A 16967-nucleotide genomic window follows, 5' to 3' on the forward strand; every position below is an offset into this window, starting at 1 on the left:
CATACACACACACATATATAGATATAATTTTAGACTAACTTTAGGTAAAAGACTTTTCTAGGCATGCTTTCAGAAATTACTCAAAAACATACACTACAGAAAAAACAGTAGAAAGTATAGAATGTTCCAGACACTATCAGTTTGTTTTCTCCTAGAAGACACACACAATGTTCCACTTGTGAATCTAGAGAGTTGAGAGTTTCAGATATTTTACTCAGCACCTAATCTGACACAAAATCAAAAGAAAGATGTGTTTTAGCTTCTTGGTTCTCCAAATTAGGATGAATGAGTCGAAAGAAAGATATATGTTTCCAACAGCGTTGCAAACCATGAAAACTGGTTCATTCTGCAGCTTCCTAGGACTCCAAACTGAAACGATTAGGAATAGAAAGAAAATGGCACATAACAGGAGGAAGGAGATCAGAGTTTGCAAAGCTTTTAGGTGGACCGTGGTGCTGGGATCTCGAGATCCTTCACCATGGAGCTGCATCTTCTTGAGATGTTTACACAGAGAAAAGATTAGCATCAGAAAAGATATCAGGGACAGCATAAAGGGTATGAAGCTCCACAGGGTAGTTACAGTCGTATACGAAAGGTGTGCTGCATTCCTCAATTTCATCTTCCCGGTCATGTTTCCTTCATATTCTTCTGTCCACATATTCTCATCCATGTTTACCACAAGAAGATGAAAAACCAAAAATAACAAAGCCCCCAACAGTATTACCAGAATGATACTCCTAACTCTCCTCTTTAAATGACGAAAAATAAGGTTGGAGAAATTGGCAATCTTGAGCAAATAAAATATGCTGAGGCTAGCAGAAAGCCACATGCTGAAATGGTTGGTTACAACCCAGGCATTATAAGAAGTAATTCTTAACTGTACACTATAAAAAGCTGGATTCAACCGAGTTAAATACCAATTTAATAATAATGCCCAGAGCAAACCAACTCTGGAGACCGCCAGAGCAGTGAGAATTTGGTCAGCCAAGGAGATCTTTTTTCTTTTCACCCAGTCAATGAAATTTACCAGTGCTATGAAGCCATTGGTAAAATTTCCAAGAACAAATAAAATCAATGTTAGAACTGGAAAAAAAATGTGTAGAAAAGGTATCATATCTGAACAGAAAAAAAAAGAAAGCAAATGCAAGCCTAATATCACTGGCTGTGATTTCTTTAATACCCTGATGTTAAATTTTACGTGCACCTGATTTCTGAATGTGCAGCAACATTCTTTTTACTTTTAAATAATGTGACCAGTGTCAAACAAGAAAGTACCAGCTTATGCTAATGGATGAGTTTGATGTCATCTTTATGGAAAACATTCTTATTTTCAAAACAGCTCAAATTAACTCATTCATTCAATGTCCATTCTTGTGATGGGCTTGAATTATTCATCATGAAGTGGATGTGAAACCTAAATTTTCATTTACCAGCATGCAAATAAAGACGTATTCTCTTTCAATGTTTTGCAATATTTTCCTTGTTTAACCTATACATAATTTGTGTTCAACAACATCAGTTGTTAGATAGGGAAATTTTACCCTCAAGTCCATAGTTCATACAGTAAATGTCTAAGTTCTTTAAAAGAACTTAGTCATAACTAGGATTACCACCCTAATGGATTTACTATTTGTGCTAGATTTAAACAGAATGAGTCCAAACTTTTAAATCAAAATCATCCAAGGTTTTCTTGGGAGCCACAAGAAGACCAATACACCTTAAAATCTGGTTGCTGCTAACCAATACTTTTGTACGAATTTATTGTTACCATGCTTGTGTGTTACCATACACACACACACACACACACACACACACAGAGGGAGAGAGAGAGAGAGAGAGAGAGAAAGAGAGAGAGACTGTCACACTCCTAAGGGATGGAAGGAATTATTTTCTTATACTTTCCAAAATGGGAAGTAAGTTTCCTGGAGGCCATCCACGTGAAATTAGTCTTATTTTCCCACTGAGGAAAAAAAAAAAAAGTATTAAACATCAAACATATCTCTCATGCTTAACCATTTGGTACACTTACTCTCAAGTCTTTTTAATGTTTAATGTTTAATTATTTATTATTTAATTAAAATGTTCAACAATTTTGTAAATATTCCTGAGTACCACACCCTTTGATGCATAATTTTGCAGTATCCTCCCACTATAAGCAGGGTGATGACCTGTCCCCTGGACTCGGAGCTCACTCATACAACTTTATTTGATGAAGAGAAAATTAGTAGACTTCACGCAGAGGTCTGCGATGGCTTCCACTTCACAGTTTCTTGCTCTCTTCCATTGACCATGAGATTATCACCTGGCTAGTACACTGTTCCCAGAATGAGAATGAAAACTAGTGGAGTCAGTTTGCCTCTGCCTGATCCAGCCTAAATTGGCCAAACTCTAACTGGCTCCAAGATGCAGAACTTGGCCCATCTCAAGTCACCAGAGCTATCCACCAAACCCAGCTTAGAAAACCCGAATCCAAAGATATATGAGATAAAAAATCTAACGTAGTTTTGGAGGGGTTTCTCTAGTAGAAAAACCTAACTGATATAGATACTATAGTGTATAACTGATATAGATACTATAGTGTATAACTGATATAGGTACTTGGTGTAGGTACTATCCTACACCAAGAGTGTGGGGAAATATATTCACCCATGTTTTTTCAGGAATTCAGGAACTAAAAGAAAAATAGATGGGGAGTGGCAAAGTTTTGGCATGTGAGGTAGATAATTAAAGATAATAAAAAATGTTTGGAAAGATTTGTGTGCTGCAGGTAGCATCATCTCAAATTTCCACATGTTGCAGCTAAAAGTTTCTACTTCAGCTCTCCAAGAGTTGTATAAAAATGTATATAAATGGTGATTTTTTTGCAAGATATATAATGAGCAGAATAATTAATATTCTTTATGGAACATTTCTCCAGTTAATAATTTTTAAATACAATTATAATGCACACTTAGAAATGGGTGAAAACAAAAATGGTAAACACAGCAATGTATCATAAATACTCCTGCACCCATCATGCAGGGCAAAACATGTCACATTGCAAATAGCTTAGGTCCACCTCCATGCCACTCTCCAAGCCCCTACACCTTTCTTCACATACCCTGAGGAAAGCAATAGCAATAGCCATAATTTAGGATGATCATTTCCTTGATTTTCTTTGTTTTTTTTGAGATGGAGTCTCGCTCTGTCACCCAGGCTGGAGTGCAGTGGTGTGATGTCGGCTCACTGTAACCTCCACCTCCCGGGTTCAAGCGATTCTCCTCCCTCAGCCTCCTGAATAGCTAGGACTACAGGTGCATGCCACCACACCTAGATAACTTTTTGTATTTTTAGTAGAGACAGGGTTTTGCCATGTTGGCCCAGTTGGTCTTGAACTCCTGACCTCAGGTGATCCACCTACCTCAGCCTCCCAAAGTGCTAGAATTACAGGCGTGAGCCACCATGCCCAGCCTTGATTTTCTTTTCTTTTTTTTTTTTTTGAAACGGAGTCTCGCTCTGCCGCCCAGGCTGGAGTGCAGTGGCCGGATCTCAGCTCACTGCAAGCTCCGCCTCCTGGGTTTAGGCCATTCTCCTGCCTCAGCCTCCCGAGTAGCTGGGACTACAGGCGCCCGCCACGTCGCCCGGCTAGTTTTTTGTATTTTTTAGTAGAGACGGGGTTTCACCATGTTAGCCAGGATGGTCTCGATCTCCTGACCTCGTGATCCGCCTGTCTCGCCCTCCCAAAGTGCTGGGATTACAGGCTTGAGCCACCGCGCCCGGCCTGATTTTCTTTATACATTAACAAGTAGGTATGCAATCCTAAACTCTATGACATGGTTTTGTCTGCTTTAAACCATATATAGGTGTAGTCCTGTATGTTCCTACTCATGGCTTCTTGGACTCATCTTTATGTTTCTGAAATTTAGTCACATAGTTGCATCTTTATGTGATTCATTTCTTTTCACTTCTCTATATTATTCCATTGTACGAATGTGTTGTAATGATTCATTCATCTTTAGTTGATACATATTTGGGGGGTTTCTTTTTTGAACAGTTATGAATAATTCTAGTACAACCATTCTTTCATATATCATTTGATTCATTTCCTTTGGATATACACACAGAAAGAGAATTACAGAGTCATCAAATATGGCTTTCAAATTCTCTTCACAGACATAGAAAATTCCAAATTTAAATTAACTAAATTTTCTTTTTTATACCTTTACTTACAGACTATATATAGCTATTTCTATATATCTTATTAATCAAATACTGAACCCAAAGAGATGCCCTTATTTTATAAACTCAAAATTTATTCAGACTTATGCACATATTTACCACTTGCATTATTTATTATTCCTTCATGCATGTTCAGCTTTATATTTTTAATAATTTTCCTTTTATCTAAAAAATATTCTCTTGAATTTCTATTTATTAAAGTCTGCTATGGTTTTGAAACACACTGAAGATACGATTACATTGAAGTCTAGCTTCAATTTTGTCTGTTGAAAATAAGATTGTCATTTAGACAGTTGTTTCTTTTTACATAATCTTTTTCTTCTACCTACTTTTCAGATTTTCGATTGGTCTTTGATATTCTGTGGCATTTGTATCTTAATTGGTTTTAGTTATCTCATCTGAAGTCTAATGACTTCTAAAAATATATGGATGTCTCAGAATAGCCAAAGTTATCCCAAGCCAAAAGAACAAAACTGCAGGAATCACATTACCTGACTTCAAAGTATACTACAGAGCTATAGTAACCAAAACAGCATGGTACTGGCATAACAACAGACACATAGAGCAGTGAAACAGAATAGAGAATGTGGAAACAAATCCACACCTATAGAGAACTCATTTTTGACAAAGGTGCCAAGAGCACACGCTGGGGAAAGGACAGTCTCTTCACTAAATGGTGCTGGGAAAACAGGATATCCATATGCAGAAAAATGAAACTAGATGCTTATTTATCACCATATACAAAAATCAAATTAAGGAGGCCCCAATTATTCAGTGATGTTTGATGAGTGGTAATGTTTAGTGTTGATTTCTGAGAAAGAGCATTCCAAGAAGAAGGGACACAAGTATGAAGTCCCTGAGGCAATTCTTGGTATATTCAAGAAATTACACAAAGTCCAGTGTTGCTAGCATGGGATAAGCCAGGCATTTTAGGACAGACAGGCAGACAAAATCAAATCACTCAAATGATTATAGGACTTTGTAAGGATTTTTGACCTTACTCTAATGAGATGAGAAGCCACTGAAACATCTAGAGCTGAAGAATGGTATGATCAAATTTGCATCTTCACAGGCTCTCTTTGGCTGCTACCTTGAGAATACATCAAGAGAAAAGGATGTGCAGTACTAGAAAGAATAATTAGGAGTTGATGGCAATTATCTTGGCTAGGTATGGCAGCAGCTTAGATGAGTATGGCAAAAGTGATGACAAGGGATTAGATTCTGTATGTTTTTGAGGGTAGAGCCAACAAAATTTGCTGACGCCTTAGAGATGAGTTCTGAAAGAGAGAAAATGTTAACTCCGTGTTTTTGGTCTAAGCATCTGAAAGACTGAAGTGGTCATTAACAGACGAGGGAAAGGCTATAGAAGAAACGACTTTGGAGACTAGAGGGAAGATCACTATTTTGATCTGGACATGTTAGTTCAAGTTCTTGTTAGACATCCAAATGAAGATGTCAAGTGATCTCCAAAGATCTCTCTTTGTCCCCTTAGAGATCGGATTCTAGAGACCAGGGTTGATGTCTGAGCTGAAGGATTAAATATTGGCGTCAATAGCACACAGAAAGTAACTAAGGTTATGACTAGATGAACTTACCTAAGAAGTGGGAGTAAAAACAGAATGATAAAACATGAGTGTAGACCATTATTTCATACCACACACAAATATTAACTCATAATTAATTGATCATAGAGAAAAATATAAAAACAGATTACTGAAATACTGAGACATTAACTGTACCAAATGCAAAAAGTCAAAATGGGTTAATCAATCATCATTCTATCTGCATATTTCCTTACTTATATCATTTTTTTATATAATGATAATCCCCGACTTATCAATCTATCAATATCTACATTGCTATTTTAAATAAAACTTAATTAGTCATCTGGTCACTATCACACTGATTTAGCAGAAATTCAAGTAAAAAACATTATTGATGCTCCCACCTTCTCCATAGATTTTTAGTATTGTTACTTTTAAATGTGACTTTGACGTTTGAAAAAAAGGGTTATATAATTTGATATATGCAACTATATGTATATAAATAAAAAATATATGAATAATCAGTCTTATTCCTCTCTATTAAACCATTTGGCCAAATTATCTATAAGGAAACTGCATGAGATCACCAAAAAAAAAAAAAAAACCAGACATAATTTATTAGAGGTTGAAGAATTTAGACCTTGGACAATCTGATATTTTCAGTTTACAGACAAGAGAAAGAACCAGCAAAGGAGACTGAGAAGTTGTGTCAGTGAACAAGGATAAAATTAGGAGAGGGCAGTATCCTGAAATGCAAATAAACTATATTCACTGCTGCTCATAGAGCATGTAACATGAAAACTAACCACTGGCAACACAGACTTACTGGTGATCTTGCAAATGTCAGATTTAATGGAGTGGCGACAGTAACAGCCTCATTTAAATGAATTGATAGGCCAATAGTTGAAAAGGTTTCATGCTTTGCTAAATAATTTTAAACCAAGAGGGGACAAAGTTGAAAAAGTTGACTCTTGAGGTTAGCCTTTGACGTTGAAAATCAAAAACCCTCAGCCAGTTCTCAGGACTGAGCCAATTCAGAGAAGCAGAGTTCAATGATTGAAGGAAAACTTACATGCCCTCAGTAAATGACACTGAAGATTCACCACAAAAATATTCAGGAAATATTCACTTGACCGTTTCTCAAGCACCTGTAGTCATTTCACCTGTAGCCATAACAGTACCCAGAGGAAAGGACATATATCCATACTCTCAGAATTTTAAACATGGGGTCTGAAATAACATTAATAATATTCGAGTACTAAAAAAGACACTGTGTTTCACAGAATGGAGTGGGAGGCTTTGTTTTTGGTCATTTGTTTGTTTGTTTGTTTTTAGAGACAAAGTCTTGTTTGTTTGCTCAGGCTAGAGTGCAGCCCAGGCTGGAGTGTAATGGCACAATCATAGCTTACTGCAGACTCAAATTCCTGGGCTAAACTGATCCCCCTGCCAGAACTTCCTAGGTAGTTGGAACTAGAGGCACACAGTATCACAATCAGTTTATTTTCTTTAACAAACAGGGACTTGCTATCTTGCCCAGCCTGATCTGGAAGTCCTGGTCTCAAGTGCTCCTCCCACCTCAGCCTTAATTGGTTTTAGTTATCTCATTTGAGGTTTAATGGCTTCTAAAAATATATGGATGTCTCAGAATAGTCAAAGTTATCCCGAGCAAAAAGAACAAAACTGCAGGAATCACATTACCTGACTTCAAAGTATACTACAAAGCTATAGTAACCAAAACTCAGCCTCCCAAATTGTTTGGATTACAGGTGAACCACCTCACCAGCCCTGGAGTATGAGTTTTTGAAAGTCAGATGCTGCATAAAGCTTTGGCTCACGTTCAACCTAAGGTGGATCTAATGGGTTCATATTTATTATCTCTTCCAGAATGTTAAATGAAATTCACAGTTTCAACAGCTAGCAGAACTCTCACATTGCTTCCAGACCTGTATATTAAGGGACATTATTGTAAGTAGAACCAAAAAGAGTTCTCTGAAAGTCTCCTCTTCTGGCAAGAAAATGAGTAAAACATAATAACCGCATAGTCCAAGGAATAGAATTGGTCACCGACATGACAAAAAACTCAAAATTCCAGGAGGTCGTTGTCCATTTTTGATCCCTATTCAGTTAACCTGTCTGGCCTCTGCCAAAACCAGATGGATTACAGGATGAATGCACATCAGCATAAACTTAAATCACACTTGCAGATGCTCTCTAGGATGTGGCATCTTCACTGAGAAAACATGGTTTCTGTCTCTTTGTATGAGGCTTTTGATTTGGTGAATGCTTTTGAATCTACATCCATTGGGAGAGGAAATCAAAATGATTTGCTTTGGTGTGGTAAGAACAAAAGCACTGCTTCACCATTTTATGTCAGGGCTATGTTACTGCTGTTTTCCGTTTAATTGGCATTTTACAAAACATCATGCTAACTCAGTATATTAATAATATTGCATTAATTGTAACCCAAAAGCAGGAGATGGTGAGTTTCTCAACTATAGTAAAATACCATAACATTGAACAGAAGTAAAATACCAGAAGAAGAAAGATGAACAAGAAGATTCAGTGACCTAAAACATAGATGATGATTTTAGGGGTCCAGTGCTCCTAGTCCACATGCGGAAACACCCTTTTTAAAGTAAACAGCATGTTGCTCTGTATGCATCTATTTCCTGTCACTAAAAATGAGACACAATATTTTTTGAGCCTCCTGGGATTTGGGAGCCAATATATTCCACATTTGCGGATATTGCTCTGATTCACTAATGAAGTTTCCAAAGGCTACTGGTCTTAAGTAGAACTAGAACAAAAAATGACTCTAGCAAATGTAGGCTTTAGTCCAAGCTGCTGTGCTCATTGTGACAGACAATCCAGCAGAATTCAGACCTGCTAGAGGCATGCATGCATAGTGGGCATTATAGAACTTTGTGCATGCTTCTCACAAGCTCACAGGAGAGGGGAGAGCAAACTCCTAGGGAATTAGTGCAAAACTATTCCCTCTTCAACAGAGGAGTGCCCTCTGTCTCAAAAACAAAACAGCGAGTGCAGAAAATTAACCCAAGTATAAAACCCTTCTAAGCATGCGCATCTCTAAGCACAAGACCTGTTGCAACAGTGGAAATTATATGCTCATAAAGTCAGCCATGATTGGAGGGTATGACCACATCTGAGTGGCACAAGGAGTGGACAGCATTGGGCGCAAACATGTGCTTCCTCAGATTCACTTGACTGTCTCCCATTCCCCTGGTCAGCACCTTGCCTGACCCACGTCACCCTTCCATTTGGGACTTGAATGGATCACCACATTGTGGGCATGAGGTCTGACTTTCATTACCTCCACCAAGGGACTGGATGATGGAAAGCGGAACAGCAGAGATGGTAATTCTGCTTCAGGGAAACCCTGGCCAGTGGGAAATAGAAGACAGAAGACAGCTGAGTAGATATATTCTCCCTCCTCTGTTGCTTCCATGGACTAATGCTGGATGTGTTTTCCTCTCGCAGCCCTTCTGAAAAAGTCCTGGGAGCCAAGTGCACGCATCTGATGACCGCCATGCTGTCTCTCTCACCTCATTGTGAAGTGGTCGTCAGCAGAGTCATATCACACATCACAACACATAGTTTCACATCTTCTCTTGCCTCAATTTCCATATGTCCCAGCCTTTGCTGCCATGGACCTCCTTCCAAATAATTGTCATTACTTTAATATCAGACATCTGCTCTAGTTCTAGACCCTTGAGACTCAGATATTCATTCAGTGTTTTAATTATTATTCATTTATTTTTCTATGAGTTTATAATATGGTGATTAAAGCGATCATTTAGAATGGATATTAAAAATACTATCTAAAAAATATATTTTAGTAAGATAGTTGGCAACTAAATATTTTAAATGAAATGTCATTTTTGTTTATGTAGTAACCAGCTAGAAATACCACAATACAAATGTATAGTTCGCAATAGAAAAGTTATGTGCACATATACAAAACTCTTTTATATGCTTAGTAAAACGTATTGTAATAAATGCCATCTGATTTTATTTTCCACTTTGTCTTTGTGTCACACATCCGATATAGCTGCATCAATGCTATATTATAGTGATATTTCCCCTAGAATTGGGGAATAGCCAAACTTTTGCTCTGAGAGATTCTTCTTCTTGGATAATCCTGTAACTTCAATCTGAAACCAGAACAGAAATATTCATGCAACTGTAGATTTTGTGATGTGTTACATTTTCATTGGTTTACCACTCCAATATAGTCCATGTATTCGTTCATTCACCAATTAATTTGTTCATCAAAGTATCATTTTTGAATAACTATTCTGTGTGCTGTCTTTATGTCTACAGTAAGCAAGAGCTATATGATCTCCACTTTTATGGTACTTACATTGTACCAGGGAAGATATATGATAAACAAATCAGATGTGGAGATGATTTATCTTAAGATTTAGATAATATTGTTAAAATTGCATAACACCAGAAATTAATAGTCACACAGAATTTAGCTGTTGAACTAGGTTATACATTTTCTTCTTATAATAGAACTTGCTATTAGTGAATATGTCAATACACTTTCTCTCATTTCATCATTTACACCAAGATTATAATAAAACATATCTTTAAGGCATTTCCTATCATCAATATATAGATTTCATAGATGCCGTAGTTTCTATACCCTCTTTAGATTGAGCTTCTTTTTAAAGTAAGGAAAATTTGAGCTTTTTGAGGAATTTTAAGGATGGAAGATAAAGGAGGGAATTGGCAATTCAGGAGCTCAGAGGTGGCTTAGACAAAAAACTAAAATATATAACATCAGATCTCAACTTCAAAAAAGTTTTTGTTTAATTCAAAAACTGGAAGAGATGACTTTTCTAATTGCATATGGAAACTTATAACAGCACTGAAAAGAGCTCATGATCATGTTTCTTCGTCTTTTTTATAGAAATGATTTTTTGTAAGCTATTAACATACTATATTAAATCTAATATTCTTCAGTATTGCTTTTGATATACATAAAAAATGTACAGGCCGGGCGCGGTGGCTCAAGCCTGTAATCCCAGCACTTTGGGAGGCCGAGATAGGCGGATCACGAGGTCAGGAGATCGAGACCATCCTGGCTAACACAGTGAAACCCCGTCTCTACTAAAAATACAAAAACTAGCCGGGCGAGGTGGCGGGCGCCTGTAGTCCCAGCTACTCGGGAGGCTGAGGCAGGAGAATGGCGTAAACCCGGGAGGCGGAGCTTGCAGTGAGCTGAGATCCGGCCACTGCACTCCAGTCCGGGCGACAGAGCGAGACTCCGCCTCAAAAAAAAAAAAAAAAAAAAATGTACACTAGATATATTTTTCACCCTTGAATTTTATTTTGTGCGTTATTATCTAACAATAATTGTATTTGCTTTATACTAAACATAAAATAAGAATTCATCATGAACGCCTATGATCCCAGCACTTTGGGAGGCTGAGGCAGTGGATCACTTGAGGTCAAAAGTTCAAGACCAGCCTCTCCAACATGATGAAACCCCATCTCTACTATTAAAAAAAAAAAAAAAATTAGCCATGCATGGTGGCACATGCCTGGAGTCCCAGTCACTCAGGAGGCTGAGGCATGAGAATCACTTGAACCCGGGAGGTGAAGGTTGCAGTGAGCCAAGATTGTGTCACTGCATTCCAGCCTGGACAACAGAGCAAGACTCCATCTCAAAAAAGAAAAAAAGAAAGAAAGAAAAAAAAAAAGAATTCATGATTAAAAAAAAAAAAAAAAACCTACCCGAAAGACACATTCTCATCATTGATTTAGAATTAAATTTCCTTACCATCCAAAAAATTACAGGCTCAAACAATGATAGTTAAACAGTTAAATACACTATGGTGCATATACATAATACAAATTACAATGAACAACAGCAACAATTTTCTGATATAAGGTGTCAGTTCTTAATTATAAATAGAGATCATAAATTCCTCAAATGAAATATCATACAATAAAATATATGTGTGAAACACACATGGGTTCATAATTCTGACAAATTTCTTATCCTACTTTTGTATAACTGAACAGTTTATATGAAAAATTGATTAAAGGTATGTTATGGTAAATGTTAAGTTTTCATATACATTCAGACATACACACACATATATATATACTTTTATATAATAAACTTAGGTAAAAGAATTTTCTAATTCTACTTTTGTAAATTACTCAAATACGTAGACTATGCAAAAACTTGTAGGAAATATAAAATGTTCTGGACACCATCAATTTGTTTTCTGCTAGAAAACACACAATGAGCCTCTGGTGAATCTATGGAGTTGACAGGTTCTGTCCTTTGGCCCAGCAAATCACCTGCCACAAAATTGAAAGAAAGTTCTGCTTTAGCTTCTTGTTCCCCCAAATCAGAATGAATGAGTGGAATGATGGATATATGATTCCAACAGCTTGGCAAAGGATTAAGACAAGTTCTTTCTGTTGCTTCTTGTAATTCCAAAGCGATATGATTACACATAGAAAGTAAACGGCAAATAATATGAGGAAGGAGGTCACAGTTTGCAGAGCTTTTATGTGGATTTTGGTGCTAGGATCTTGAGATCCTTTGCCATGGAGCTTCATCTTCTTCAGATGTTTACACAGAGAGCAGATTAACAGCAGAAAAGATATCAGGGTCAGAGGGAAGGGTATCAAGTTTGCTACCGTGACTACAATCAAGTTAGAAAGGTACGTTGCATTCCTCAATTTGATCTTCCAAGTTATGTTTCTTTCGTATTCTTTTGTCCACACATTTATATACCTGTTTTCCACCACAAGATCACAAACCAAAAACAACGAAGCCCCCAACACTGTCACCAGAACTACACTCTTAGCCTTCCTTTTTAAGTGATGAAAAATAAGTCTGGAGAAATTGACGATCTTGAGCAAATAAAATATGCTGAGGCTAGTAGCAAGCCAGTTGCTGAAATGGTTGGTGACTGCCCAGGCATTAGAAATAAAAATTATTACTTTTAAACTAGACGAAGTTGGATTCAACACAGTTGAATACCAGTGTAAGACTATTACCCAGAGCAAACCAGCTCTGGAGACTGCCAGAGCAGCAATAATTTGATCAGCTGAGGAGATCTTTTGTCTCTTGACCCAGGCAATGAAATTTATCAGTGCTATAAAGCCATTGGCAAAATTTCCAAGAAGCAATGCGACCACTACTAGAATGGAAAAAACAATGTGTAGAAAACTCATCATGTCTAAACAAAAAAGCAAGTAAAAAGTTCAGGCCTAATGTCACTGGTTGTGACTCCTCTAATATTCAGACTTTAGATTAAATATGCACTTGATTCCTGAATGTTCAATGACGTCCTTTATACTTTTAAATTCTGTGAACAATGTCAACAGGAAAGCACCAACTTAAACTAATGAATGAGTTCAATGCTGGCTTTATGGAAAATATTGTCAGTCCCAAAACAGCTCAAATTAATTATTATTCATACAGTCTCTGTTCTTGCCTATAGGCTGAAATTTTTCTGACTGATGTTGAAGGGAAAGCTGAATTCTCATTTGCTAGCATTCAAATAAAGACATATCTTCTTTCATTGCTTTGCAATTTTTTCCTTGTTTCACATTTCCATAATTTGTGTTCAGCCCTTCAGTTGTTAGGGAAATTTTAATACCCAGTACATAGATGACACAGCAAGTATTTAGATTGTTAAAAGAGCCTGGTCATATGTAGGATCATAATCACTATGGATTTATTTTTTAATGCCAGATTTAAATACACAGAACCTTAACTTTTTATCAAAATCACCCAATATTTTATTGGGAACCACAGGAAAGCCAGTACTCCTTATACTGTGGTTGCTGTAAACCAATACTTTTGTATGGCATCACTATTAACAAACTCATAAACACACACACATAGACACACACACACTTTTACCCTTCAAGGATGAAAGGAATTGTTTTCTAATAACTTATGAAATGGAAAATGAGTTTCAGGAGCTCATCCTGGTGGAATTAGTCCTATTTTTCCCATGCCAGATTTTCAGCCAATGAATAATATTCATGAAACGTGTCTCTCATGCTTAGGCTTTTGGTAATGCTACTTGAAAGCTTGTAAATATTCCTGAGTACCAGACCTTTGTCACATAATTTTGCAGTATCCTCCCATCATAGGTATAGTGAAAACCTTGCACTAGGGCTCTGAGTTTGATCATGTAATTTGCTTTGATGAACAGAAAATTACTATGCTTTACATCGAAATTTGAAATGGTTCCATATTAGGCTTTCTGGTTCTTTTCCATTTATCATGAGAACATGTCCACACTAACATACTGTTTCCAGAATGAGAATGAGTAGCTCATGGAGTCACATTGCCCCTGCCTGACCCAGTCTTAAATCGGCCAAACTTTAACTAGATCCAAGAGGCAAAGCTTGAAACCTCTCAAATCACCAGCGCCATCCACCAAACCCCAGCTTAAGAAAACAAAATCCAAAAGCATGTGAGATATAAATATCTAATGTGGTTTTGGAGAAGTTTCTTTTGCAGAAAAAGCTAAGTGATATAGACACGCTGATAAAACAAGAGTGTAAGAAATATGTGCACCCTTGTTGTGTCAGAAATTCAGGAGCCAAAGGAAAAATAGGTTGGAAATATCAAAGTTTTTGTAACATGAAGTGAATATCTAAAACTAGAAGGAAATGTTGGGAAAGATCTGGAGGTTTTAGGTAATAGCATCTCAAATTTCTCCATTTCACAACTAAAATAAGAATTCACTTTAGCTCTCTTGATTTGTATAAGAATGTACGTAAATGGTGGATTTTTCCCCTAAGTATAAAATGAGCAGAGCAATTAATAATTTTCATGTGACATTTCTCCTAATTTGTAACTTTTAAAATAAAATTATAATGCACACTTAGAAATGGGCCAAAACAAAAATAGGAAAGAGCAATGTATCATAAACAGTCATGTAACCATTACGCAGGGTAAGACATGGAACACTGCAAATAGACTAGGTCCACTTCCAGGCCACTTTCCAAGTGCCTAAACCTTTATTCACATCTCCTGAGACAAGCAATATTCATAATCTATGCTGATCATTTCCTTGAATTTCTTTATGGTTTACCAACTAGGTTTGCAGCCCTAAACTCCACAGGTTGGTCTGTCCTGCTTTGAACTGTGTATAGGTGCCGTCCTGTGTGTTCTTCTTGTTCATGGCTTCTTGCACTGGACATCATGTTTCTGAAATTTAGTTACATAGTTGCATGTACATGTGATTCATTTCTTTTCACCTCTCTATATTGTTCCACTGTATGGATTTACTGTAATCATTTATATCATTCAATCATCCTTAGTTAATATATATTTTGGGCAGTGTATTTTTGAGCTACTATGAGTAACCCTACTATGAGTATTATTTCACATATCATTTGAAGCAATTCCTATTACAGGGTCATTAAATGTGGTGTTCAAATTCTCCTCACCGACATAGAAAAGTGCAAACAATAATTTAACTAAATTTGTTCCTGTCACCTTTACCTTCAGTCTCTTTGCTGCTATTTGCATATATCTTATCAATTATATATTTAACTCAACAAGACATTATTTTATTCAGTCAACATTCATTTAGAATTATGCACATTTATTATTTCTGTTAATTTTTATTCCTTCTTGCAAGTTTAATCTTGTATTTTCAATGTTTTTTATTTTATCTGAAAAATATCATTTGGATTTCTGTGTATGCAGGTCCTCTATTCTTTTGAAACACACTGAAGACATGATTCCATTGAATTCTACCTTCCATTTTTCTGTTGAAAATCAGTTTTCATTTAGAAAGTTGTTCCTTTTAAAATAATCTATCTTTTCCTCTGGGCACTTTTCAGATTTTCTATTGGTCTTTGATGTCCTGTGTCATTTTATGTTAATTTTTTTTAGTTATCTTGTCTGACCTTTGATGGTTACTAAAAATATATGGATTAATACATTTTATCACTTTTGGGGAAATCTCCACAACATTGCTTCTACCCTATTTTCTCCCTTTTAATCTTCCAGAAATCCAGAAGTATGTTAGATCCTCTGATTGTAGCATCCATGCCTCTTATCCTCTTAGTTTTGCATTCTCTGTCTTGTGGTCTCTTTAGACTTCATTCTTTGTAGTTGTCTTCCAGTTCACTAACTCTCTCTTCTCCTATGTCTAACTGGTTGTTAACTCTTTGTTTATTGGATTCTCAATACTGACTATTTATTTTTTGCTCTTATCATTTTAGTAGCAGAAATAATCTTTTGTTCTCCTTCTATAAATCATTATCTATGGAGAAACAGAACAAAGTACTCTTACAACCAAGTTATTCTTAAAAATGGGATTCTTTGGTTGGTTGGTTTTGTTTGTTTGTTTTTTGTATGCTTGATATGAAAATGGTAACAATTTTCTTCTTTTCCCAAGACTTTGGTCACAAAATGGAATAAAACTTAGTCTACACATTCTCCCACAAGTTGGAAGAACCTGGAAATTGATGTGATGTGAGTAGCTTGTCTGTTGATGTGTCTTCACCACAAACTCTCCCCACAGGGAAATTCAGTTAGCTGTGCTGGATTTCAAAATGCCATTCCAATAAATAAATTATAGCACCTCAACCCTAGATACATCATTCTATTTTACAAATTAAATTTTACTCTTTTTTTATTAGCAGAAGTAGAGCTCTGTGTCTGTGCCTTCAAACTTCTTCATTATCAGGTGAGATATAGAAGATGTGAGGGCTTACTTCTATTTGATTTATTTAGTCCTAAAATTCTCACTTTAGATGTGCCAGCAACCTGTGTGGGCTGACAACCGGGGGCAGGATGGGAGAATGCCAGAGGATAGATGTACCAAGGACTGGACACCTCCTTGTCTCCTCCCAACCTCCTCAAAACTTCAGCACAACTCTGAAGCAAAGTGTGCTTGTGGGAGAACCCAGAGTTGCCTGAGATTTAACTTCTGCCATCAGGTTTATGGAGCCCCTAGGGAAATTAAGCTGAGTTTTTAAAATATCCAGGAAGTTAAATTTGTTGTACATGTGAGTTTCTGAACTGAGATTAGTATTTGCTTTAGTAACTGGCATCAGGGAGTGTTATATATCAATTATTTAAATATTCATGTAAGATGTAAAAAGGGGCCGGGCGCGGTGGCTCAAGTATGTAATCCCAGCACTTTGGGAGGCCAAGGCGGGCGGATCACGAGGTCAGGA

The 16967-nt window shown here is 36.7% G+C and overlaps 2 protein-coding genes across 2 annotated transcripts; both read right to left on the bottom strand.

The window, feature by feature from the left end:
* Nucleotides 1-172: 172 nt before the first annotated feature.
* Nucleotides 173-1162, bottom strand: TAS2R50 (taste 2 receptor member 50). The gene has a single exon (XM_033222859.1). The coding sequence runs from the start codon at nucleotides 1112-1114 to the stop codon at nucleotides 215-217; it is 900 nt and encodes a 299-aa protein (XP_033078750.1). The 5' UTR covers nucleotides 1115-1162; the 3' UTR covers nucleotides 173-214.
* A 9941-nt stretch (nucleotides 1163-11103) lies between these two features.
* On the bottom strand, nucleotides 11104-13412 carry LOC117090519 (taste receptor type 2 member 20). The gene has a single exon (XM_033222857.1). The coding sequence runs from the start codon at nucleotides 12987-12989 to the stop codon at nucleotides 12060-12062; it is 930 nt and encodes a 309-aa protein (XP_033078748.1). The 5' UTR covers nucleotides 12990-13412; the 3' UTR covers nucleotides 11104-12059.
* Nucleotides 13413-16967: the final 3555 nt, after the last annotated feature.

Source organism: Trachypithecus francoisi, unplaced genomic scaffold (genome assembly GCF_009764315.1).
Source record: "Trachypithecus francoisi isolate TF-2019V2 unplaced genomic scaffold, Tfra_2.0 Lachesis_group11, whole genome shotgun sequence".
Classification (NCBI taxonomy): domain Eukaryota; kingdom Metazoa; phylum Chordata; class Mammalia; order Primates; family Cercopithecidae; genus Trachypithecus; species Trachypithecus francoisi.

Coding starts and splice junctions, on each gene's coding strand:
- TAS2R50 (XM_033222859.1), bottom strand. CDS start 1,114: ATGATACCTTTTCTACACATTTTTTTTCCAGTTCTAACATTGATTTTA.
- LOC117090519 (XM_033222857.1), bottom strand. CDS start 12,989: ATGATGAGTTTTCTACACATTGTTTTTTCCATTCTAGTAGTGGTCGCA.